The 24,174-nt window shown below is 45.8% G+C and overlaps 1 protein-coding gene across 27 annotated transcripts in view; it reads left to right on the top strand.

Moving 5' to 3' along the window:
- Window positions 1-21,349, top strand: part of CEP63 (centrosomal protein 63) — a 46,469-nt gene extending 25,120 nt beyond the window's left edge. For 11 of the 27 annotated variants that reach the window (XM_027819348.3, XM_027819347.3, XM_037908293.2 and 8 more), the window contains exons 7-15: window positions 1,069-1,305; window positions 1,621-1,766; window positions 2,628-2,762; window positions 3,346-3,460; window positions 10,528-10,725; window positions 14,165-14,251; window positions 16,532-16,737; window positions 18,192-18,510; window positions 20,789-21,349. In XM_027819348.3, the coding sequence (XP_027675149.1) occupies window positions 1,069-1,305; window positions 1,621-1,766; window positions 2,628-2,762; window positions 3,346-3,460; window positions 10,528-10,725; window positions 14,165-14,251; window positions 16,532-16,737; window positions 18,192-18,510; window positions 20,789-20,947 (1,602 nt within the window). In that variant the 3' untranslated portion in view covers window positions 20,948-21,349. The remainder of the gene's footprint in view (window positions 1-1,068; window positions 1,306-1,620; window positions 1,767-2,627; window positions 2,763-3,345; window positions 3,461-10,527; window positions 10,726-14,164; window positions 14,252-16,531; window positions 16,738-18,191; window positions 18,511-20,788) is intronic. The other 16 variants (XM_043523085.1, XM_037908286.2, XM_037908301.2 and 13 more) reach the window with 9 other exon arrangements.
- The last annotated feature ends 2,825 nt before the right edge of the window (window positions 21,350-24,174 follow it).

Genomic DNA, 24,174 nt, shown 5'->3' with positions numbered 1-24,174 from the left:
TGGCTTTCTCTTGCCCAGTGAGGAGTGCCTTCCCTCCATCCCTGCCAGCCTAATAAACTAAAGGCTGGCAAGCAAAACTGGGTCTCCTACATGGCACCAGAGGACATTACGGCTAGGCCTTTCCTTTGTGGGTCTTAACTTTTACTTTCAGGCTTTCCATTTATTGCAGAAACTGTCCATGAATTCAGCCAGTCTGGCATGTTGGTTTCTTGGGCCATCTCGGGCAACCACATGCTTTTACTTTCATAGCAATTGCTCCTTGTGATCCAGGTTTGTGTATTGATTGCAAGGGTAATGACAACACTGCGTATATTGGGCGCTACATAAAAAAGGTGTTCAGAAAGTGAATGTTCTTAGAGGCATATGACATTACTCATTTGTTAAATTATGTCAGTCTGCAAATAATAGGGAAGGTATTGTTTGTCAGTGATATGTTTAATGTAAGTATTCTATTCTATTCTATTCCTTTCTCTAATTTACATTTAAAACAATAAAACCTTCAAATCTCAAGAAAGTGAGTGTTCTAGCAAGCTTCTAGTACCGGAGATTCACTGCATGAAACAGAACATGACTGGCTGTTGCCGTCACTCCAGTTTCTAATTTCTATTTGATTCCTTTTCCATCTGTCAGGAGTTGCTCCCTGTCTCCATGTGGGATTAACAGATTTGCCTGGCTTTGTAGTTCATATATGGTATTTCCAAATCTGCTTCCACTTTGTCCTCTGGCTAGATCTAACCCCTGGGTTGATGGACAGGGAATTTAGGCCGCTTTACTGTTTGTTCAATCTCTTGGGCAGTGTGGGTTGTCTGCTTCAGATGCCCTCAGAACCTCTTTTGGAATCATAAGGATCCCGTCAATTCCTTTCTTCTCCCCACCTCAAAGGCCTCACCTATGTACAATCCTGACGCAGCGCCTCCTGTTGTTCCCTGAAGGGCAGCACTGCTTTCAGAGAAAATGGCATGTTGCATCGAGAAGTATCGGTGTGGAGCCTTCATGAAGCTTCGAATCTGTTTATTTCACCTCTCTTTATATGTAATTTAGCTATAACACAGCAACAACCTCTGTCAGCAGACTCAGCTCACCAATCGGAAGCAGGTGCTGGAATCTGTGCAACTGGCCAGCCAATCGGAAATCCAGCATTTAACCAGCAAGCTGGAGCGAGCCAATGATACCATCTGTGCCAATGAGCTGGAGGTGGAGAGGCTTAACATGAGAGTGGATGACTTGACTGGAGCCAATCAGAAGATTCTGGAGGATCACCAAAGAGTCCAAGAGGAGCTGGGGCATTCTAAGAAAATGCTGGAGGTTTGTGAGAAGTAACAGTGAGAACTGTCCATGGAGGGTGCTGGGGGTAGTTCAGTGCATTCCCTTACCATCTCAAGATGAGATTATCACCTGGGAGGTACAGTCACCCTGGAGATCTCCCACCCTTCCATCAGTGCCTTTGTGTGAGGCTCCAAGCTGGCCGTGAGGCCAGCTTTGTACCCATGTGGCATTGTGAGCCCATTACCCATCTAATGCTTCTTTTGGCATCTGAAAATACAATTCATTTCCAGCCCAACTATACTAAACTGATTCTGTCCATTCCTGCAACAGTAACTTCCATTTCCTCTCTTGTAGGTATTACAAGAGGAGAAGTTGGAGCTGAGAGTCACTCTGCAGTCCCAGGAGGATTTCATTAAGAGCTCAAAGATGCATCAGGAGCAGTTACATAAGGAGCTGGCCAGCGTAACTGAAACCCTGCACAGCAAGGAGCTCCTTACCAGGTCTGATCCTTGGCATCTAAATGTGGTTGGCCATCACCCCACTCAATGTAGATCTGTGACCTTAAGTGACTCTCTGAGCCTGTGGAGCTCTTTCTGTATGCTTGGAGTCTGAGTTCATGGCTGTTAGTATGCTGTAGGGGGACACTGTAAGGTCAGGGTGCCCATTCTTCATTTGCTTCAAAAGCAGTCGGCATCCAAACAGTGAAGAAGTATTGTAAATACAGAGGGGTTCAGCCTTGCCTCTCTGGTAGGTTTCCTGAGTCAATGCATTGTGTTTGATTCCCTTTTCGTGCATTTCAGGTGAGTAGTGGAGAGAGAAAACATCCTTTGGCCACTAAATGTGCTCATTGAAGTCAGTGCAAAGGTCCCATTAACTTTAAGGGCATAGGATCAAGGCTTCAGCAAGGTTATAATGATTGTGGCAAAGGCATCAGCCGCTTTCTGCCTTGATACTGGTGGAGAGAGACACTGAAGTATACACAGGAGATCTAGCAGCTATGCCTTTCCCTGCAGCAGGGATTACTGAGCATCTGCCAGTGGGATTGAAATTGCCCAGTTGTGTTGGTTTTTTACTAATTTGGTGGCGGCCTGTCATAATCTGACTGAATTCAAACATGGGCCTGTCATCAGGATGAGATGCTTGGGGCATCCAGAATATCCACAGATGCCACATTATAGCATTACATTTTGGTGGATTTTGTAGAGCTAGAGTAGAGACGAGATGGGTGAGGTAATGTCTTTTATTGGACTGCCTTGTGTTGTCAGAGAATAGAAAATATCACAGTTCTTATATCAATACACAGGGGATGAGGTGTGTCAAGAGACTAAGGCCTTCTGGGATGGTCCTGTGTTTGTGCATAGGTCACTGGAAGAACACCTGCGTGAGAAACGGCTGTCACAGGAGTTCCCAGAGCTGGAGCACGTACTGCTGCAATTGGATCTTGCGCAGAAGAATGAAAAGAACCTACAGTCAGAGGTGGCTCGTCTTGAGGGCAGGTAGAGGACAACTTCAAAATTCAGTCACACACAGACAATATGGCACGTATAATGTCTTATTCACCAGCGCTGTTAACCACAGTAAAATCGTCCAAACCACTAGTATTTTAAGAGTCCATAGAAATCTGAGTCTAAAATCTTACCACAGTGGGATGTTAGGGTTAGTTTGTTTGTTTGTTAAATATACCTTTTTAGGTTTTAAAAAATATTTTCTTTAGTATGCTTAGACATGTCATTTTCCTTTGTAGTGGAGAGGGAAATCTTTGTTAAACTAAATAGCCAGTCAGCTGCTGAGAGCTACATCTCATCTTTCCTGTTCTGAGTAAAAACTGTGATGGAATTTCTCCACTGATGGATCTGTAGAGAAGATCCCAGGTTTACAAGGGAAGTTGGTAACTTTCCTTTGCTAAGGAAAAGAGAAATGGCTGTATCTAATCAGAAAAGATTGCAGCAGTCTTGGTCTGTCAAAATGACTTTGGTAGAGAGGACAGATGTGTGAATGCTGGTTTCCTGAGATAACCTGCATTGTGGCTCATGGGGGGTGTTTTTAAATTGTGATTTGTTTGTTTGTTTCTGCCCCCAGCCTGGGAGCCATAAATGCCAGGTGTATACAGCTGAGCAAGGAGCTGACAGAGAAGTGCAAAGAGCTGCGGGTGACAGAAGAACAACACTGCCTGGCCAAGGCTGAGATTAAAAAGGTAAGATCCCTGAGTCTTAGAGTGGGAGAAAGGTTTGAGGACTAGCTAGCACAGTTGCTCACAACAACTCTGTGTGCTCTGTATTAGCAAAGCAAAGAAAGGGATGAAGGAACAGAGTATGTTGCGGGGGAAATGGTTGCTCAGAATGAAGGGGTGGGAGAGAACTGAGGATCCCACATGCAACTTTCCCTTATGTCTTTTTTTTTTTTTTTTACCTTGAGTGGAAGAGCGTAGTCTTGGTCTGTGCTTTTAAAAGTGGCAGTGGATGGCCGAAGGAAATAAGCAATGGAAGGGCCTCACTGACATAGCAGTTCTTCTTCGAGTGATTGATCATTGCATTCCAATAGGTGTGTGCACGCACTGTGTGCATGATCGTCAGAAGGGTTTTCCCCTAGCGGTACCTGTCAGGTCAGCTGTGGAGACCCCTGGAGTGGCGCCTTCATGGCGGTGTATATAGGTCCCTGCCGATCCGCTGCCTGCTCAGGTCGGTCTTACCGCCAGTGATGGTCGTTGTAGCAGCTCAGTCTCTTGCATTCGGAAATGGCTACCTAGTGGTTCCCTTTTCTTATTTGTAAATAATTAATCAATAGTTGTATAGTAGTTAAGCTTACTTTGAGGGGCTCCCCCCGCACCCAGGTTTTCCCCAGGCACCGGGGCATGCCTCAGTCACAGGAGTTTAAGGCATGCGAGAGGTGTACGAAACCTATGCCCAGAGGTGATCCACACACTGCTTGTCTTAAGTGCCTAGGAGAAGGTCATCAGACAGACAAGTGCCCAATTTGCAGGAGCTTTAGACCCAGGACTAAGAGAGAGCAGGACTATCATTTAAAGCTCTTCCTGATGGAGTTGGCCCTCTGCCCTCAGCCAGTACTGGAAATGGCACCGGCATCATCCGTGTGCAGCGCCCCGGCCTCAGTGCACTGAGGAAAGACCTCTTCACCGCTTACAGTCCCCAGTGCCTCATAAGAAAAAGAAGGCGGACAGGGGTCGTTCCCCCTGGTAAGAAGCCGCAAGGGGATTCCAGCGGGGTGCATCCTGTGGCAGGACACCCACGGCTTGGCCCTCAAGACCTGGCACCATTGATTCTGGCCCCGATCAGAGGTCCGTCGAGTTCAGTGCTGGTGGATTCCTCCAAATCCTCCTGAAGAGCTCGACCTTCCCTCCACACTGGATGCCTACAAGGCAGTGTGGGACCTTATTGCCATGACGGCGCAGTCCCCGGCCCCGCAGATATGAGCGACGGCACCACTGCAGATGCCGGCTCAAGTTCAGGCACTGTCAGCGGCACTGACAACGGCACCGTCTGTGGCATCTATGATGGTGCCCCATGTGGCACCATTTCCGGCACCCTTCATGGCAGTGATGGTGGCACTGGCCCGTGTTCATCATCACAGCAAGCCCATGATGTTACAGCACCTCTACCCATTACCCCGGTACCGCTCCCCAGCACCATCAGGCTCCGTCTCCTTGTGGTCGGGCTCAGAGTACTCTTCCAAGTCGGAGGCTGAGTTTTCTGTCTCCTGACGCAGCCAGTACCACTCATGGTCCTGGCACTGCAGAGTTGTGGACTCGTCGGCACCAGTGGTATCCTGGCCACCCCAGTGGCAGGGCTCAGTACAGAGGCCCAAAGAGTCCAAAAGGGCCAATCATCAGACTCAGGGCTCCAGGGCTGCATTGATGACGTCTGCACCCTGTGCCCCATCCTCAGCAATGTCTGTGTCTCGCCACGCACCCAGGGCTCCGGAGGATCCTGCATGAGACAAGGACTCTGGGCTGTCACACTTAGGAGTAGCACCCGAACCAGTACCACCAGTTGTACTGGAGCCACCTCCAGTCACGGGGGGACTGACACACCTGACCCAGCCTCTAGGGAGCCAGAAGGGCAGGAAGACCTGGTCCCATGGACCTCCTCCTCCTCCTCGCCAGACGAGGCGGTGGCAGGCAGCACCACCACCCTGCCAGCGATGGACACCAGGGGATACCAGGACCTTCTTAGGAGGGTGGCCCTAAACCTAAACCTCCAGGTGCAGGAGGTCACAGAGGAGTCGGACCCGATGGTGGACATCCTTGCCCTGGAGGGTCCATCTAGGGTGGCCGTGTCCTTGATAAGAACTATCCAGAATGCTACTAGGGTGCTCTGGCAGAGTCTGGCCCCTATACCACCCACTGCTAAAGGGGTGGGGAGACGTTATTTTGTGCCGCAGAAAGGGTATGAACACCTTTTCACCCACCCACCAACCCAGGGACTCTAGTGGTCAAAGTGGCAAACCATAAGGAGCGATGGGGCAGCCAGGTGCCGGTTCAAAGTCACGGGATGCTAAGCAGCTGGACTTTTTCGGCTGAAAGGTCTACTTGACTGTGGGGCTCCAGCTTCGAGTGGCCAACCAGCAAGTGGTACTCAGCCACTATGCTTTCAGTTCCTGGAGCACTTTAACAAAGTTTCAGGAGTTGCTCCCGGCTTTCTCGCACAAGGAGTTTGATGTGCTTCTCGAAGAGGGCAGAGTGGTCCCAAGATCCTCCATCCAGGCTGCATTAGACGTGGCAGACTTGGCGGCTCAGACTATGGCCTCCACTATTACAATGAGACACAGCGCGTGGCAGCAGGTGTCCGGGATACCACCGGAGGTCCAGAACACCATCCAGGACCTGTCCTTTGACTATGCAGGCTTGTTTGTCCAAAATACGGACTCTTGCTTGCACAGTCTTAAGGGCTCGTGGGCGACTCTAAAGTCTTTGGGAATCCAGACCCCTGCATCCCAAAGAAAGCCATTTAAGTCTCAGCCCCCATCCCTCTTCTATTCTGGGCCCCCGAGGCGAGACTCGTGCTGGAGACAGGGGCAGGAATCATAGGAGATGCCCGTCACAGTCCTCCTCAGACCCAGGCCAGGGTTCTTCCAAACAGCCCCTCAGGCCCAAAGCCAAACTTTTGAAGATCCCCGAGGATGGAGCACCAGTACCGAGCTCGGATCCTTACCCCCTCTTCGTGAATTTACTAGTGCTCACTTCTACTGTGCTTGGTCTCAGATCACATCAGATCACTGGGTTCTAAGCACGGTGGACGTGGGATATTTTGTCCAATTCTATTCCCTCCCACCCCCCCCTTCCTTGTCCCTCTACAGGGACCCTTCTCACGAACTACTCCTGCAAGAAGTGCAATCACCCCTCACTCTTGGGCAATAGAGGAGGTTCCTCAGTAGTTTGGGACTATTCCCGCTATTTCTCCATCCCCAAGGCCAAGGGTGGGCTCTGATCTGTTTTGGCTCTGCGAGACCGTAACAAATTCATGAGGAAAATAAAGTTTCGCATGGTCTCTCTGGCCTCCATCATTCCTTCCCTGGATCCGGGGGACTGGTATGCCACCCTTGACTTGAAAGATACGTACTTTCATATTTCCATTATTCCGGCCCACAGACGGTTTCTTTACTTTATGGTCAGTGGCCAGCACTACTAGTTCAGGGTGCTCCCATTTGGTCTTTCGGTGCCCCTCCCGGGTATTCATGAAGTGTGTGGCGGACGACTGGCTCATGAAGGCCAAGTTGCAAGCACAGGCTGTGAAGCATGTATCTCTGTCTCGGGCCACCTTCCTCAGGCTGGGCCTCATATTGAATGTGCCCAAATCTACACTAGTCCTGATGCAGAGAATAGAATTCATAGGAGCTCTCTTGGACTCCATGCAGGTCAGGGCATTCCTGCCCGAGCTGCACTTTCAAGGACTCAGGGACATTATTGAAAATCTTCACCGATTTCCCCACAATGATGGCCAGAAATTGCATGAAACTGTTGGGGCATACGTCGTCCTGTACAAAACGAGCTGGCCGATCGCCTCAGCCGGGCGTTTCACAATCACGAATGGTCCCTCAGGCTGGACATCGTGCATACGATTTTCCAGAGATGGGGCTTTCCCCACATAAACTGTTCACGACGCAGAGCAACAGGAAGTGCCAGCGGTTCTGCTAGTTTCTGAACCACAGCCCAGGATCTATCACGGACGTCTTACGCCTTTCACCTTTCGTAGACGAGTCACCTGCTGTACGCGTTCCCGCTCTTCCCTCTCATGCACAAAGTCCTCCTCAAGACTCGCCAGGAAGGGGCTTCCTTGATTCTCATAGTGCCAGCGTGACCCCACCAGCACTGGTTCACCATGCTGTTGAACCTCTCAGTGGACAGACCACAAGCCCTTCCCGTGCGCCTGACCCTCATTACACAGGACCATGGCCGCCTGCAACACTCGAACCTGGAGTCCCTCCACCACACGGTGTGGAAACGCCATGGTTGAATCTGCTTGAGCTTCAGTGTTTGGACCCAGTGAGGGAAGACCTGCTGGGAAGTAGGAAACCCTCCACGCATGCCACGTATCTGGTCTCTGCAGAGGGGCAGCCCTCCACAGCAAGCGCCAATTCCCCTTGTTTTGGACTACCTACTATACCTCAAGCAGCAGGGGTTGGCAATGTAATCTCTCAGGGTACACCTGGCTGCCATTTCTGCTTCCACCTGGGAGCAGCAGGTAGGTCAGTCTTCAGCAATCCCATGGTGGACCAGTTTCTCAAAGACTTGGACAGACTTTATCCCCAGGTGCGACGGCCCGTTCCCCAGTGGGACCTCAACCTGGTCCTGTCCGCACTCATGAGGCCCCCTTTCGAGCCCATGGTGACCTGCCCTATGTCCTACCTTTCCTGGAAGGTGGCCATAACCTTGGCTAGAAGGGTCTCCGAGCTCAGAGCGCTGACTTCCAAGCCTCCCTATACAGTCTTTTATAAAGACAAGATACTGTTACGCCCTCACCCCATGTTTCTACCAAAGATAGTCTCCCAGTTTCATGTGAACCAGGACATTTTTACCTGTGTTCTTCCCTAAGCCCCATGCCAGTAACAGAGAGCAAATGCTCCATTCCCTGGATGTCAGTCGTGCCCTAGCATTCTACACTGAGGGCACAGAGGCATTTCATAAGTCACCACGGCTCTTTATTGCAATCGCAGAGAGAATGAAGGGGCTTCCAATCTCGTCCCAGTGCATTTCATCGTGGATCACGTCCTGATACAGCTACGACCTGGCTAAGATTCCAGCCCCTTCGCTGACGGCGCACTCCACAAGAGCACAGGCTTCATCCGCAGCATTCCTGGCACAGGTCCCTATCCAGGATACATGCAGGGCAGCAATATGGTCTTCCATCCACATCTTCACGTTGCATTACGCCATCACCTAACAGGCGAGGGACGATGCAGCCTTTGGCAGGGCAGTCCTGCATCCAGCAACCAAGTGAACTCAGGAAGAACTTCTCCTCCAGGGAAACTGCTTGGAGGTCACCTATTGGAATGCACATGAGCAATCACTCGAAGAAGAAAAAATGGTTACCTACCTCTCGTAAGTGTTTGTTCTTTGAGATGTGTTGCTCATGTTCATTCCAAATCCCACGTGCCTCCCCTCTGTCCAAGTATTCCAGCAAGAAGGAACTGAGCAGGTGGCGGGTTGGCAGGGAGCTATATACACCGCCATGAAGGCGCCAATCCAGGGATCTCCATAGCCGACCCGATGGGTACCGCTAGGGGAAAAACCTTCTGATGATCGTGCACGTGGTGCGTGCGCACCTATTGGAAAGGACATGAGCAACACCAGTTACGAGAGGTAGGTAACCTTTTTTTCCATTTTACTGTAGGTAGGAAAATGTGGTATAGTTCTGTCCAGAAAGTAACACCCAGAGAACTGTGGCTGTTTTTTGACATTAGTGCGAGGCTAACTGTCGTATATCCTGTCCATATATGTGGGGTTGTAGATTCCTTCCTGAGAGGGGGTATGTTTAGAGTGATTCTGACCCTGGTTATGACAGCAGATTCGCAAAAGTAGAAGGAATTGAGATGAGGAGGTGATATCTAGCAGGCCCAGTGGTATAATGTGCTTCCCATTTCACTTCTTGAGATCTGGATCTGAACATGTTTTAGGGTAATAAGTGTAATGAGTGAGTTTGTATCCGTCTAGATATCTAGGCACGCAGCCATATGCTAGCACAGAACACAGCAGCCGTCTGCAGTGAACACATCACCCTAGTGCTCTGCCCTTGGCACTGGCTCCCCATGGAATACACCGCTCATATTTGGGTTATCCCTCCATGGGATTGGTCCTAGCAACCTGAGAGATCCCTCCCCGCCCCCCGGCAACTATGACCTTAACAGCAACATCCTGCTGGGATGGTGAAACAGTACGCCACTGGGGTTAGGCTTGTCAGTGTGACAGACAGAACTTTCCCAGGAGCAGGAGCTAGCCTACAGACTTTGTTCCCACCAAGAAATAAGGGATCGTCACCACACCCCTTTCAGACTGTACTGGAAATCTCATTTCTTCTATGTAGCTCTTCACATACACAGACACCTCATCCTAGACATGCCTATTTACTTACACACACAAACAGCTCCACAGGCTGGGGAAGAGGAAAGAGAAAGTGGTGGTCCTATTATTTCTATTTTTAAGTACTTGGGAGGCCATGAGATACTACAGTGATGAGTGCTGTGTGGTATCTAGATAGACAGACTCTGTGGTGCTGTAGAAATAGGTCAGATTAGGGATGTAAAATACTGAACGGTTAACTGGTAAGCATTAGTCTTACCGGTTAACTGATCCTAACCATTAACCCCCAGCCCCGGGGCTGATTACATGACATAATTTTAATTGTTTAAATGGTTAACTTTTTAAACGGATATTTACATCTCTACTACAGATAGGTTGAGATCTGTGGGCTGATTTTCAGAAGGTTTAAGTGTTCACAGCTGCTATCAATGAGGGGTGTGGGTGTTCAGCCCTTTTGATGGGCTTAAGCTCTGCAGTGGGTACTTATTCACAACCCACTTCTTACCCCAACGGCTAACTGGGGAAGCAGAAGACCACCAAAGGGATGAGATAGTTAGTTTGTTATAAGTCAGGATTGAAGTATGTTAACAGAAGATTCCGAGGAAGCTTGCATAGAGCTCTGCACCAGCCAGTGCTAAAATTATACATAACTCATGTGTCAGCACATCTGCTTTCTCGCTGTTTGTCTTTTAAAAATCCATGGGTGGTTCATGCATATCTCTCTCCAGCTGAAGGAGCAGCTGTCTCAGGCTGAACAAACTCATAGCAGTGAGCTAGAAGGGATGAAAAAGGAGATCTCCCAGTTGACGCAGGTGCTGCACCAGCGTGACATTGCTATCGCCTCGTCCAGCGGGTCCACTTCTGACATGGAGCAACGAATGAGAATGGAGATTGAAAAAGCAGAGAGGAAAGCTGTGGAGCACAGGGTAAAAATGACTGAAGGCTCTTTCTCTGTCTCCACGGCCCTTGGGGCCCTGAGGGTTGCAGCACAGAGTCCTGTATTTCAGCTAAGCTAATGCTTTCCTTCCCTCTTGTGTTTTTAGCCTTGGGATCCAGAGACTGGCATGATCAAAGCAAGGGACTGGAGAGCCTCCCAGGGAAGCTGTCTAACCTTGTTGTGTCCCCCACAGCCTCTTGCTTTCCTAACCAAACTTGTAGCCATTACTTGTCTTTCCTTCTAAAAGGGGTGTGGAAAAGAATTTCTGAGTATGGTTTGGGTGAGGAGGATCCTATTGTAGCTGCCTATGGAGCTCTGGCATTATCCTAGGCTGTCAGCTGTGTGGAAGGAAAGGGGTAGAGAAGCTTTCCTTGAGCAAAGAGGAACTCTTGACAATCTCTACTTGATCAAGGTGAACCAACTCATAGTTCCATGTGGTACCAAAGTAGCAGCAGCTTTCAGCTCAATTTAGAGACTCTTAAAACAAGAGCAGAATGGTGCTGCTGTCTCTGGAAAGTCAGTCTGTTCATTGAGGTAGATCTGGAGATTATGAGCAAATGAGGATTACCAGAGGAAGGCTTCATGATCCCATCCAAACTAGAGCCCCTCTTAGTAACCATCCCTATTTTGGTCTCCATGCAAATTATCTTAGTGCGAAGGAAAGATAGGAAGAATATTAAGAGGCCAATATGGCTCCATCAGGAGCTCTGTAATGACCTGAAAATCAACAAAGAATCCCACAAAAAGTGGAAACATGGATGAATTGCTTAGGAGAAGCACAAAAGAAAATCACAAGCAAGGAGGGACAAAATCAGAAAGGCTAAAGCACAGAATGAGTTACACCTTGCAAAGGACATAATAGGCAATAAGAAGAGGCTCTATAAATACATGAGGAGCAAGATAAAGATGAAGGAAACTAGGTCCTTTACTTAGAGGGGAAGGAGAGCTAAGAAGCAACATCAAGAAAGTTGAGGTGTTTAATGACTATTTTGCTTCAGATATTCAGCGCAATTAATGTTAACAAGGGGGAAGGAACACAAGCCAAAATAGGGAGAGAACAGGTTAAAGAATATTTAGATAAGGTAGATGTATTCAAGTTGGCAGGGCCTGATTAAATTCATCCTAGGGTACTTAGGGAGCTAGCTGAAGCAATCTCAGAACAGTTAGAAATTCCCTTTTGATAACTCCTGAAGGACAGGTGAGATCCCAGAGGACTGGAGAAGGGCAAACATAGTACCTATCTTTAAAAGGGGGAACAAAGAGGACCCAGTGAACTTTGATACCTTGCAAGATACTGGAACAAATAATTAAACAATCAGTTTGCAAGCACCTGGAGGATAACAGGGTTATAAGGAATAGTCAGCATGGATTTATCAAGAACAAATCATGCCAAACCAACCTAATTTCCTTCTTTGACTGGGTTATTAGCCTGACGGATAGAGAGGAAGCAGTAGAAGTGATACCTCTTGATTTTCGTAAGGCTTTTGAAACAGTTCCACATGATATTTTCATAAACAAACCAGGGAATTGTGGTCCAGATGATATTACTATAAAGTGGAATAACTGACTAGGTGGTAATACTGCTGAAAAGGATCAGGGGATTATAGGGGATCACAAACTGAATGAGTCAATAGTGTGATGCAGTTGCAAAAGAGACTAATGTCATTCTGGGGTGTATTAACAGGAGTGTCATAATGTAAGACATGGCAGGTAATTGTCCCGCTCTTGTTATACCAATAAAATAAAAACCAGCAGGATCTTATTAAAGGGAAAAAGGCAAAATACCACATTTATTGTGAATACAGAAAGAATCATAGTAAGCAGTTAGTTATAGCTATAACATTCCATTCAGTCTCATATTTATTCACACATTCATTCATACAAACACACACACACAGGTTCTGCAAGGTTGTTATCATAGTTACCAGCCTTAGAGTTGCTCATGCCAAGCCACTGGCCAGGTGGCCTGGACATGAGGAGGGAGCAGGGCCTTGTCAGATGCTCATCTGATGCTCCTGGAAGTTGGTTTGCAGAATCAGACCCCAAAGTTCTCACTTTTTAGAGTCTATTTTTATAGGAATTTCTTCCTATGCCAGTCTATGGGAATTGCTTCATCATGCTATTGCTGAATCAATCAGCAGATAGCACATTCCTGACGGCTCCGTGCTGCTAGATGTTATCTTGTTCTTTGGTTCTCCCATTCTTGAGGCTGTTGGGTGGATTCCAGTCTGCCCTCCGGGGGTCCTCTGGTTATTTCCACTTGACGCCTTCTTCAGCCCATGGACACTGGATTCTTAGGCTGGCACCTCCCTGATCATTCAGTTATTATCCACACCAAGCATCCATCCACATGCATCCTCTATCTCTATTTTAATCACAATTGTTAATACAACAAAAGGGCGGGGAGTCTCTGGGTGCTGTTTCTGTTGTTAGAGTATTGCTTTGAGTCTCTCTCTGTGTGAATTGCTTTGAGAACAGACTCTGTCTTAGAATGTACTAACACAATTAGCAGCTTGCAAGTTTCACACACAGAGGGAGAGAAACAGTACCAAAAACCAAGAGACCTCTTAATTAGTAATACCCTGGAATTTAAACTATGGGGAATCAAACTCATTTGTGATTTTAATACAGAACTTCTTTAATATGATCCAACACTCTGCTTGTATTGGTGAGGCCTTAGCTAGAGTAACTGTGTCCAGTTCAGGGCACCAAACTTTAGGAAACATGTGGACAAATTGGAGAGAGTCCAGAGGAGAGCAACAAATGTGATAAAAGGTTTAGAAAATCTGGACTATCGAGGAAAAGTCAACAAAACTGGGCATGTTTATTCTTGAGAAAAGAAGACTGAGTGGGACCTGATTAACAGCCTTAATACGTTAAGGGCTTTTATAAAGAGAATGTGATTGATTGTTCTCCATATCCTCTGAGGGTAGGATGAGAAGTAATAGGCTTAATCTGCAGCAAGGGAGATTTAGGTTAGATATTATGAATAACTTTCTAACTATTAGAGTAATTAAGCTCTGGAATAGGTTTTCAAGGGAAGTTATAACATCCTCATTATTGGAGATTTTTAAGAACAGGCTGGACAAACACCTGGTCAAGATTTACTTGGTCCTGCCTCAGTGCAGGTGGCTGGACTTGATGACTTTTCAAGGTCCCTTCCAGTCCTTCATTTCTATGATTCTGTGAATTCAATTTGAGATCTCTTACATTAATTAGACTCGGGCAATAAAATCCTACAAACCAATGTGAAAATAGGATGGCTTGAACTGTGTATACTAAATAAGTTGTACAGGTGCCATTGCAAACTTAGTGGGGACTACAACTCAGAACTTTCTTCCTAAGCTACATTAGCATTTGAGCTAAAAGTGGGAAAAGATAGCATGTAGGTCTTTGATTAGTTATTTGTGTTCATCCTGTCTTCTCAGGTGATTCTGGTTCATTTGGAAACCCTGAGGCTGGAGAACCGTCACCTCTCTGAGATGTTGCAGAAGGTGGAGTCTAGTGTGTTGGGGGTATGGAATGTGGAATAGCAATTTAGACGACCTAGTGTCCTGGTGGTGGGCTGTGTGGTAGCAATAGTAGTAGTGCTTATATCGCCTTCCACACCTAGGCTGCCAAGTGCTTGATAAAATTGGGTAAGCATCATTCCCTTCCGTTGTACAGTTGAGGAAAGTGAGACCCAGAGATTATGATGGTAGCTTGCTCTTATACAGCGCTTTTCATCAGTAGATTTCAAAGGACTTGAGAAAGGAGGTTGATTTCATTATCCCTGTTACATTATCCACAGGTGGAGAAACTGAGGCACAGAAAAGGGAGGTGACTTGCTCAAGGTCACCCATCAGACCAGTGGCAGAGCTGGGGATAGAACCCAGGACTCCCAATCCCTGGTTCAGTGCCACAGCCACTGGCTCCTGCTGTCTCCTGTCATCACATTGTAGTACATGCCATGTTTTTATCAGCTTGCCTTTAAGCTCTGAGCAGATTCAAGAGTCTAACTATAAATCCCTGATGCCTCCTCCACAAGTTTGAGACCTATAAGTACTCTGGCTCTTGCAGCTACTGCACTGAAAATACATTTTACTTCCTGGTGAGAGGGAATTTGGTAGACTTTCCCCCCTCTCTTTAGTCAGTAGGCACTGGTAGAATGTGGCATTGAAAAACATGTAAATTTACAGAAAATCTATTTGACTTGCTGCTACCACTAGATGTCGCTGTGGGTGGTAGTTCTGAATAATAGGGAGGGAGAGAAAGATGGGGCTTAGCATAAAGGGTGGAATATACTGGTCACTAATGCAGAGATTTCTCAGAGCAAAACATCCTTTCAGCCTGGGTTACTCCCCACCTGTACAATGCACAGGAAAGTAAAATTAGTGACACTAAAATGAAGTAGCAGCAACATTCCGAGGGAAGATATTTCTGGGGCATTTTATTTATTTATGGAGAATACAAATGTTCATTTTTTTTATCATGTTTTTCAACCAGCTCTAAAATGTACTAAGTTGTCGGAAGTCTGCAGTTTGTGCAAGAGAAACAGTTTTCTCAGGGGCCAGTCTGAGACTCCCAGGAACTAAAGACCATCCCAAACCTCACCATCTTCCCATTGAAGTGCTAGGCACACATGTCCAACCTGCTTTCTTTAATATAAACCCAGAGTCGCACAGACCTCTTCAAAAAAAAAAAAAAAAAAAAAAAACCCTGACAACCCCACCAAAACACAATTGTATGCTGCATACACAATTCTCCTACCTGGGTAGAGGATGAGAAAGAGAACAAATCACATCTGACAGATGTTAGTCTCATTGCTTAATGCTCAACTAGATAGTGCTGAGATACTGTGGACATAAGGGCATCGTAAGAACCCGAATAGAATGGAATAGACCGTGATAGCAGCCAGTTTGAATTGCCAAGCCTATCAGCAAGTTGAAGACTTAACTGGTGGTCTCTGAACTTTTTCCAAGGTACAGCTTTGGGGTTGTCTGTGAATGGACAGAAAGAAAGAGGGGGAAAGTCTATAGAGGAAAAACAGTTGGGAAATAGAAATTTCCTTTCCCCAGTTAGAAAAGGGGGCAGGGAGAGAACTAGATGTCAAAAACTGAATCACTATAGTTGTGTACAAACAACCCATTCCTGCTTTTGAATGGCTTAACAATGTAAGTAATTAATGTGTGAAACTCAGAGAAAAGATTGGAAGTCGTATTTCAGAACTAGATACATTTCTTCTCATGCCCACAGTCCTGGCATTGGCTATGTTACGTGTGTGTGTGGAGGGGAGGGGTTGCACAGAGGGAGTTTCTTTTGTCTATAATGTGTTCTTGGAGGCAGAATTCTAGGTTTGTCAGTCCCAAGTTATTACTTTACCACTTTGCTGCAGCAGGAAAGAAGTCGTTCCCTATGTAAAGCCCATTCAAATAAATGGAAGGTGCCTAGTACATCTAGCCGCACCAGTGCGCAAACACTTGTTTGGATGTGCCTGAGGAGTCATTTAGCAGTTAAGTGACTCCCAAATTTGGCTTGTAAGTTCACACTCAGCGAGATGAATGAAGGAAATTCACATCTCTGCTTGTTTAGCTCATTCTGTCTGGTTGCAGACTCAATAAGAGAGCAGCAGTTGATTTACCCTCTGGAGGTGGTATTGCTAGTAAAAAGCCTGGAAATTTCACTCCTTAAAATGGGACTCCTAGAATACGTTCTAGGAAGAACGTGGTTTATCTGTGCTCTGGATTTAGATTATCTCTGTAAAAATCCTGAAAAATACAAGTTTGGATTGACTTCAACATCTCTCCCTTTGTTAGGCAAAAGATGTCCATGTAACAGACATCCAAGAAAGCTACACCACAGCACTAGATAAATTAGAGTCTGAGAACCAGCAACTGCAGAAGGACTTGGCAGAGACCAGAGCTAAGTTAGAGCTCTCCACTCAGGTCTGCCGGGACAAGTATGAGAGCATCGTGCAGCAAATGCAAAGCAAAGTGACTGAGATCAAGGATACAGAATGCAGGTGAGAGCATGGCATGGGGACAGTTTTTTGTTCTATTACAAAGGAAAGTCGAAGGCACACGAATAGATTTCTGATGCCACATTTGTACAGAATATCTACCCCAAAACTCTGACACAAGACCATTCTGGAATTTGCTGTTGTGCTTTAAATGTAGCAATAGCTTTTAGTCCCTGTTATCTTTGTTCTGCAGTGCTAGCTGGCCTCTTAGGCTGTGTCTCCACAGCATTTTGGATTTGACAGTGGGGCTCCCAGCCTGGGTTGACAGAGTTGGATTAGTGGGGCTTGCACTAGCAGTCTAAAAGTAGCTTTTTAGACAGCGCTTTGACTGTGCAACCTCGGGCTCTGAAGTCTAGGGAATGGGGCTGGACTTCAGAGCCCAAGCTGCACCTTCATAAGAACATAAGAATGGCCATACTGGGTCAGACCAAAGGTCCATCCAGCCCAGGCAAGGCGGATTAGTTTATCTTTTGTTTTATGTGAATTTTTCCTGTGTTAAAAGGGAGGTTTATTCCTGTTTTCTGTAACTTTAAGGTTTTGCCCAGAGGGGGATCCTCTGTGTTTTGAATCTGAATACCCTGTAAAGTATCACTTAGTTTTGTGAGATCTATTTGAAGTTCTTCACAGTCTGCTTTGGTCTTAACTATCTTGAGCGGGTTAGTATCATCTGCAGACTTTGCCACCTCACTGTTTACCCCTTTCTCCAGATAAGTTGAATAGGATTGGTCCTAGGACTGACCCTTGGGGAACCCCACTAGTTACCCCTCTCCAGTCTGAAAATTTACCATTTATTCCTACCCTTTGTTCCCTGTTTTTCAACCAGTTCTCAATCTATGAAAGGATCTTCCCTCTTATCCCATGACAACTTAATTTACTTAAGAGCCTTTGGTGAGGGACCTTGTCAAAGGCTTTCTGGAAATCTAAGTACACTATGTCCACTGGATCCCCCTTGTCCACATGTTTGTAGACCCCTTCAAAGAACTCTAATAGATTAGTAAGACATGATTTCCCTTTACTGCTAACTCACCGTTGAAGGCTGTGTAGACATGCCCTTACTGGTGCTCTTTATTGCTGCTATGCTTAGCTGCTTTTGTGTAGCAAAATTAGCACATATTCGAAGCATGCATGCATTCTCCTCAGTTAACTTGTACTGGTTTTTGTGGAGGAATTAGCTGTGGTAAAGGAAGCTGTGGTCGTAATAGGATGTGCCACAGACTGTAATACTTCAAATGACTAGAACAATAGAATAAGTGGTGGTGTGAATTCCCTGGAGACTGGATGTACTTCTGGGGCCTTGTGAAAACAAGTGATAGCAGCCAGTTTGAATTGCCAAGCCTATTAAGAAAGTGAAGACTAACCTCTCTGAACTTTTCCAAGAAAAAGCCCTTGCATAAGATCTGTAAAACAGAGCCAAACTGTCCTGATTTTAGATTTGTGCTTTCTGTCCTGCTCTCCAGAAGAACCCAGGAGCTGCAGCACAAACATGAGGAAGAAAAAAGGAAACTGCAGGCCAGGCTTGAAAAGACCATTCAGCACTACAAAGGGGAGATCCAGAATCTGAAAGCCCACCATGTGTTGCCTGGGATGGGCGCTGTGTCAGATGCATCAGGCGGATCGAACCCCCATGTCAGTAGGAGCAGCTCTAAGGAATCCCTGTCCTCTGACTCGCTGCCAGGAACAGACCCTTTGTCCCCTGTGCTGGATGGAAAACAAGATTTCACTGACGATGCATCCAGGAAGTCAGTCTCCAGTCAACGGAGAGAACTTGTGCCCTTGGTAAGTAGTAATATAGGAGCTGTTGGTCACTGTTCAGAGAGAAGGGATATAGTCAGGATTCTCTATTCTCTTATATGACAAATATAACCAGGTTTCAGAGACCACCTTTTAAACACCACTATACTGTGTGTGCACGTAGAGGTACATTGTAACCCAAAGCCAGGAAAACGAATAGTACAGGGATGATGAATACTCTAATAACTAGAATGACGGTTTGGAATGAGATTATTTCCCAGAACACTTTGGGGCAAGACTTTCTGCTGAAATACGAATTCTAAACTCCGTGTTGGTTCAGCCTGTAGTGAACTTCTCCCTTGATACTGGAGTTGTGTACCAACTGACAGAAGCAACCCGCTTCAGTTATTAAATATTCTGTATCAGTATCTGTTTGGTGAAACTTGGCTCAGACATTTAATATTTTGTAGGAGAGGAAAAACTGCTATGCTGAAAATATAGGGGATGGGGGGGGGATGAAATCAAGTTTCTGAGGTAGGCAATTAGTTCACATATTTTTCCTAGTACTGATTGAAGGGCACATGGGATTTTTTGTTCTCTGCAACCCACACACTGTAATTTGTCACTATTTTATGGCTCTTAAAGGGCTACCCCTGGTAGATCACTCCCCTACAGCATTAGTAGAGAAAGGGAGGTTGCCAGCAGGCAGCATTTGTCACCAAAAAAAAAAAAATGGTGATTGGAGAAGTGGCAGTAAACTGGATGAGACTAGCCCCTGCATATCCGTGAAAGGCCAGGATTTTCTGTCTTGGTGATTTCCACATACAGAGAAAGCCTCTTGGATTTCACCCAGTTGTCTTCTCTTGCCAAGAAATTGAAGGCAGGCTTTCCCTGATGGACAACAGCTCCTTCCTGATCTCATATTTTACCTCGCCTTCCCCTCCCCCAACATTCCCTTCTCTGAAAGTCTCCCCTCATTTTTAATGTAGTTTAAAACTTAGCTTCGAAATGTCCCCCTTTCAGGGGGTGAGCTGTCTGGGGGAGGCAAGTGAGTGGCAGAACCAGCTTCTGTTTTTATTTGAAAGAACATATGGCAATTTATCAACAAGGGCTGGCTGAATAGGAGTGTGATGGGAGCTCAGCACATTCCTCCCAGCTACATGGGAATTGTGCGTCACAAACCCGTACTGCCTCCTTGAACATTACATAACAGAAAGCAGGACTTCATAGTCTGCTCAGAAACTCATTCCTGCAGTAGCGAGAGACAGGCAGCGGCAGGTGGGTGAGTAATATGGACGGAAAAAGGTGGCTAAACTCACGTAATAAAACCATTGTAATGATTCAGACTTGCATTAGACAGTGGTTTTATATAACCTCGTTCATAGTCTTGAGTTACCCTAAAGCTGTGTAGAAAGTTCAGCACTGAGTATGAAATCCTTGCTCCATTGAAGTCAACAGGAATTTTACCACTGACTTCCCAGGGACCAGGATTCCCCCTAGAAGTGCAGTGGTCGGGTAGGTAACTGTGGAAGTCATTTTCCATGCAATAGTAGCTCCCACCCAGCCCTGGATATGCGAATTCCTTGTTATGAAGAGCAGTTACATGCGCCAAGATAGTGTTATGGGATTTTTCACTGCTGTTGGAGCCTGGCTGAAGCTACCTGGAGAGTCAGTATCTCCCTGTGTGCCCCACAACTAGCAAAATAGGACTGTATTGTTGTATCAGTGACTTGTCTAAGCATGAGACCCCGGTGCCTGACTTGGCCCAGCTCATGTAGTGCTGTACCTTTTGAAAGTACGGCTGGAATCCTGTTTTTGCTGACCTTCAGGCTGGCACTCTTTTACTGTGACAGACAGGCTGGAAGCACACCCAATCTCTGCATTATTGATTTCCTATTACTTCTGGCTTTTTGCGGCGTCCTGAGGGCCTTGTCCCTTTCTGATTCAGAATCTAGCCCCTTACTGTGTGGCAAGGGACTTAAGAGCAGACATCCCAGCTATAGGTCTTCCAATGGGGCTTCTGCTTCTAAGTCATTTGTTAACTTAGCCACCCAGGGCCTTACTTTTAGAACGTCGCTGTTTCCAGCTGACCTTTTAAGGTTCTTAATCTGCTACCTCAATAAAGGTCAATAATGACATAACTTAAGATTCTAGGTTCCCTCAACATGTAGAAACTGCTTGTGGTTCAGTACAGTTTCACTTGAATTAAATGCACTGTTTTTCCCCTCACAGTCAAATGCCAGAATATTGCATGTGTTGAAGCCTCCGGCTGCAGTTTATTTCTGTGCCCATGAGCCCTGTTAACATCTCTGTTTTCCTTTAGTGCCCCCTGCCTACAGCTCCGATTGGCTCAATAGCAGCAAGGTTTTTGGAGGAGGAAGAAGTGAGATCTCAGCGCATCCTGGAACGCTTAGATGCTCACATTGAGGAACTGAAAAGGGAGAGCGAAAGGACAGTGAAACAGTTCACACACCAGAAGTAACAGCTCTTCAAGGTCTGTGGATTTGAAGACTGGTTTAATTAAACCACATCAAAGTGAGGGGGAAGGTACCCATGAACCTAATATAACTCAGAGCTTGCAGGAAAGACGTCTCCTCATTCCCCAAGCTGAATTAGCAGTGTGGAAACCAAGGAAATCGTGCTCGTTTCTGGAGCAAAACACTTTGCCTGGCGGGAGTGATTGTGCTGGTGAAAGTACATCTCCATCTGAAACACTGGCTCAGGAGGCTAGAGGTCTCTGTTCCAGGAGAGACTGTGTGTGTGTGTGTGTGTTCACTGTCATGGAGATTGTGATGTCTTCCCAGAGCAAATTCCAGTGTAAACTATTTATTTAAAATTATTTTTATATCTATAAAAAATATAAATAAAAGCAAAACAGGAAAAATCCCATTTCCCATTCTCATTCTCCCCCCCCCCCCCCCCAAAAAAAAAAAAAAAAGGCACAAAGTAAATCTCTTTCAGCCAGTGAGTTTTCATTTGTATACCATCTCCAGGGAATTAATCTGACCATCTGCTTCCAAGAATTGTCATGCTCTTTTCAAAAAACAAGGTATACAGCGGGCCTAAGTGGGGGAGAAAACACTTTCCAAATGAGGCTCTCCTCTCCTAGTGTACTGTTGGTAAATATTTCCTGGAGCTTCATGCAACTCCTACACCTGGCTGCTTGTGTGCTGTGCTGTTCATTTCCATACGATTCCATCTTGCTCTTATATTGCTTTCACAGATACTGAGGCAGAAAAATACACAAGCAGAAAACAAAGAAAGGAAAGGTGGCAGAATTCTCACTATGGTGATGGATATAAAAGAGGAGCAGTGGGAACAGAAGGTGAAGTAGAGCGTAAGGGATAAACACACATGAATGAGAGCCACTATATTTGTACAACAGCTGTTTTACAGAGCACTGAGCAGCTGGTGGGAATTGTAAGAGTGGTTTTAGGAGTCAGGTCAGTGTGCCAGATAGCTTCTGAGAAGTCGTTTCATTCTGACAGGAGGAGTACATTTTAAGGCACTTGTCCTTGACTGTTTTCAGTGTGTGTTCTGTCACATCTAAGGGAACAGATTGGAGACCAAGCTTGATGTTTTTGTTGTTGATAAAGAATGAATTCCTAATCTATCCTCACCAGCTCCTTTGTTTTATGTACTAGCCTCATTTATAAAGTGGACCGGATTGGCTAACCCAGTCACATGACAAGGTGGTGAGCTAATGCTGCCACATAGCTCCAGTAAGAGTCCTCACAATGAATAGGCCACTGAGTCAAAGTTATTGTAATAAATTGTCAGCTGACCAATCAGAAAGGATTTTATGCCCCTGTTATATATTAGTTGAGAGATTCAAAGATCCCTAGGGGAGTTAGGTTCCCAGTTGCCATTGAAAGTCAATGTGAGTTGCACACCTAACTCCCTAGATCCCAGCCATTGTCTTTCCTCCTGCTCCTTTGTTGTGCTTCCTTTTCCTGCTGCTCAGACCCCATCCCCCTCATGTTCATCCCGTCCCTCCTTGGCAAGGCTGTGGGTTCCCTGAGCATGGTCCAGGTGGGCATTGATTCGCACTACTCCGCACCCTGCTGCATGGCTTGACTGATAAATGCAGTCTGATTTAAAATGTACACTGTGCTGTATTAGCATCTCCATCCCCACATTTGCCACTCCCTGTTTCTCTCTGTCCTTATTAGTTTTTCACAACTGTTCATCAGTTTTACACACTGACAAGACCTGAAATCACAGACCACATGAAGACTTGCTGTAAGCGATAATCAGCTCCATTGATCCAGACCATCCAGTGAAGGTGGTAAGTAATGCCTGTCAAAACAAAGGCGATTATATTCTGTTGTTGGAAGCTTTTGCCTCACACACTCTCCTCCCCTCCCGTCAACTATAAGTCAGTGCATCTTTGAGAGCTCTCCTCAGGTGCCTGGGGAATTTCAAAATGTGGAGGACTTGTGGGTCCCACCAGCTGTCCTTGATAAATGTGAATGATGGTTCTAGAGCCATTCCAGAGTCTGTTCTGTCACACAATGGGACCTAGTGCCCTTTTTTTCAATGTGATATTTATTATGGACACTCCCTTTCCCATATAACATATTGGGCCTGAAGTCACACTGTGGTGGCAGGATTTTCCAGCATGTATAGTGATGGTCTGACTCTCCTCTGGTTCTGACTTCAATTGGAACAGAGGTAGGTCAATGAAAACAACTCAACAAGGCCCTATATATCGGCTAACCACTCAGGCCAAAGGGGCAACAATAGCAAAGGATCTCAAGGCTTCCATGAGCTGGAGTATATAAACATTAGGGTGATGGAATCCTGGCCATTATCTAGTCAGTGGCAAAACTCCCATTGACTCCAATAGGTGCCAGGAGTTTGCCCTATGATTAGCAAAACTTGGTAAATCCTGAAGTAGATGATGGTTGCAGATGAGCAACACTAAACGTGCCCAATTATGGAGGCGGTGGGTGGTAACTAGAGAGGAAAGAAACTGAACAGACAGACTGTGCCATGAAAGGAGCAATCACCCCAGTTGCATCAGGTCAGGTTATACAGCCACGCTCTGAGATATGAAGCCAATATACTGCTCAAAACAAAGCAAGATGACAGCTATCCCTACTCATTTGGGGATATCAAAGGCAATATGCCATTTGCTTGCACCGTAATAAAAGGCATGAAAATACTATTCCATCAACATCCCATGCACCTAAATACAAGCTGAATAAAAATCAATGGTTTTTTTTTAAATAAAAAAAATCTGATTTTTTTAATTTAAATCAGATTTTTTTTATAATAATTTTTTTCCTCAAAAAGCAATCTAAAGATAGTTTTAATTAAGATACGTTATAGCTCAAAGATATCTCACCATGGAATAGGGATTATAAATTCTAATTCTATAGTCTGAGACAATATATTCATGTAATGTTTTGTAAATGAGTTCCAATAGTTTGTGGATTAGGGACCCAATCTTATGGGGTTCCACAGGCTTCTGTATAGATTACTTAGGTTAATCTTTCTGTCTACCCAATGGGACTCAGTGCTCAGTCTAGAAGATACCATCAGAGATGCTTAGTTTTGCAGTTCTCAAACTGTGGATTTGTGTCTCCAGAGGTAACATACTTGTTAACAGCAAAAATGTTTTAAATAAATAATATATAGAGGTGAGAAATAAGACCTCAACTCTATTGTCCCTCTGCAAATTTGTGTACGCAGAGTCAATCTCTT

This window comes from Chelonia mydas, chromosome 9 (genome assembly GCF_015237465.2).
Source record: "Chelonia mydas isolate rCheMyd1 chromosome 9, rCheMyd1.pri.v2, whole genome shotgun sequence".
In the NCBI taxonomy this organism is placed as follows: Eukaryota; Metazoa; Chordata; order Testudines; family Cheloniidae; genus Chelonia; species Chelonia mydas.
This window is presented reverse-complemented; position numbering and strand designations above follow the sequence as displayed.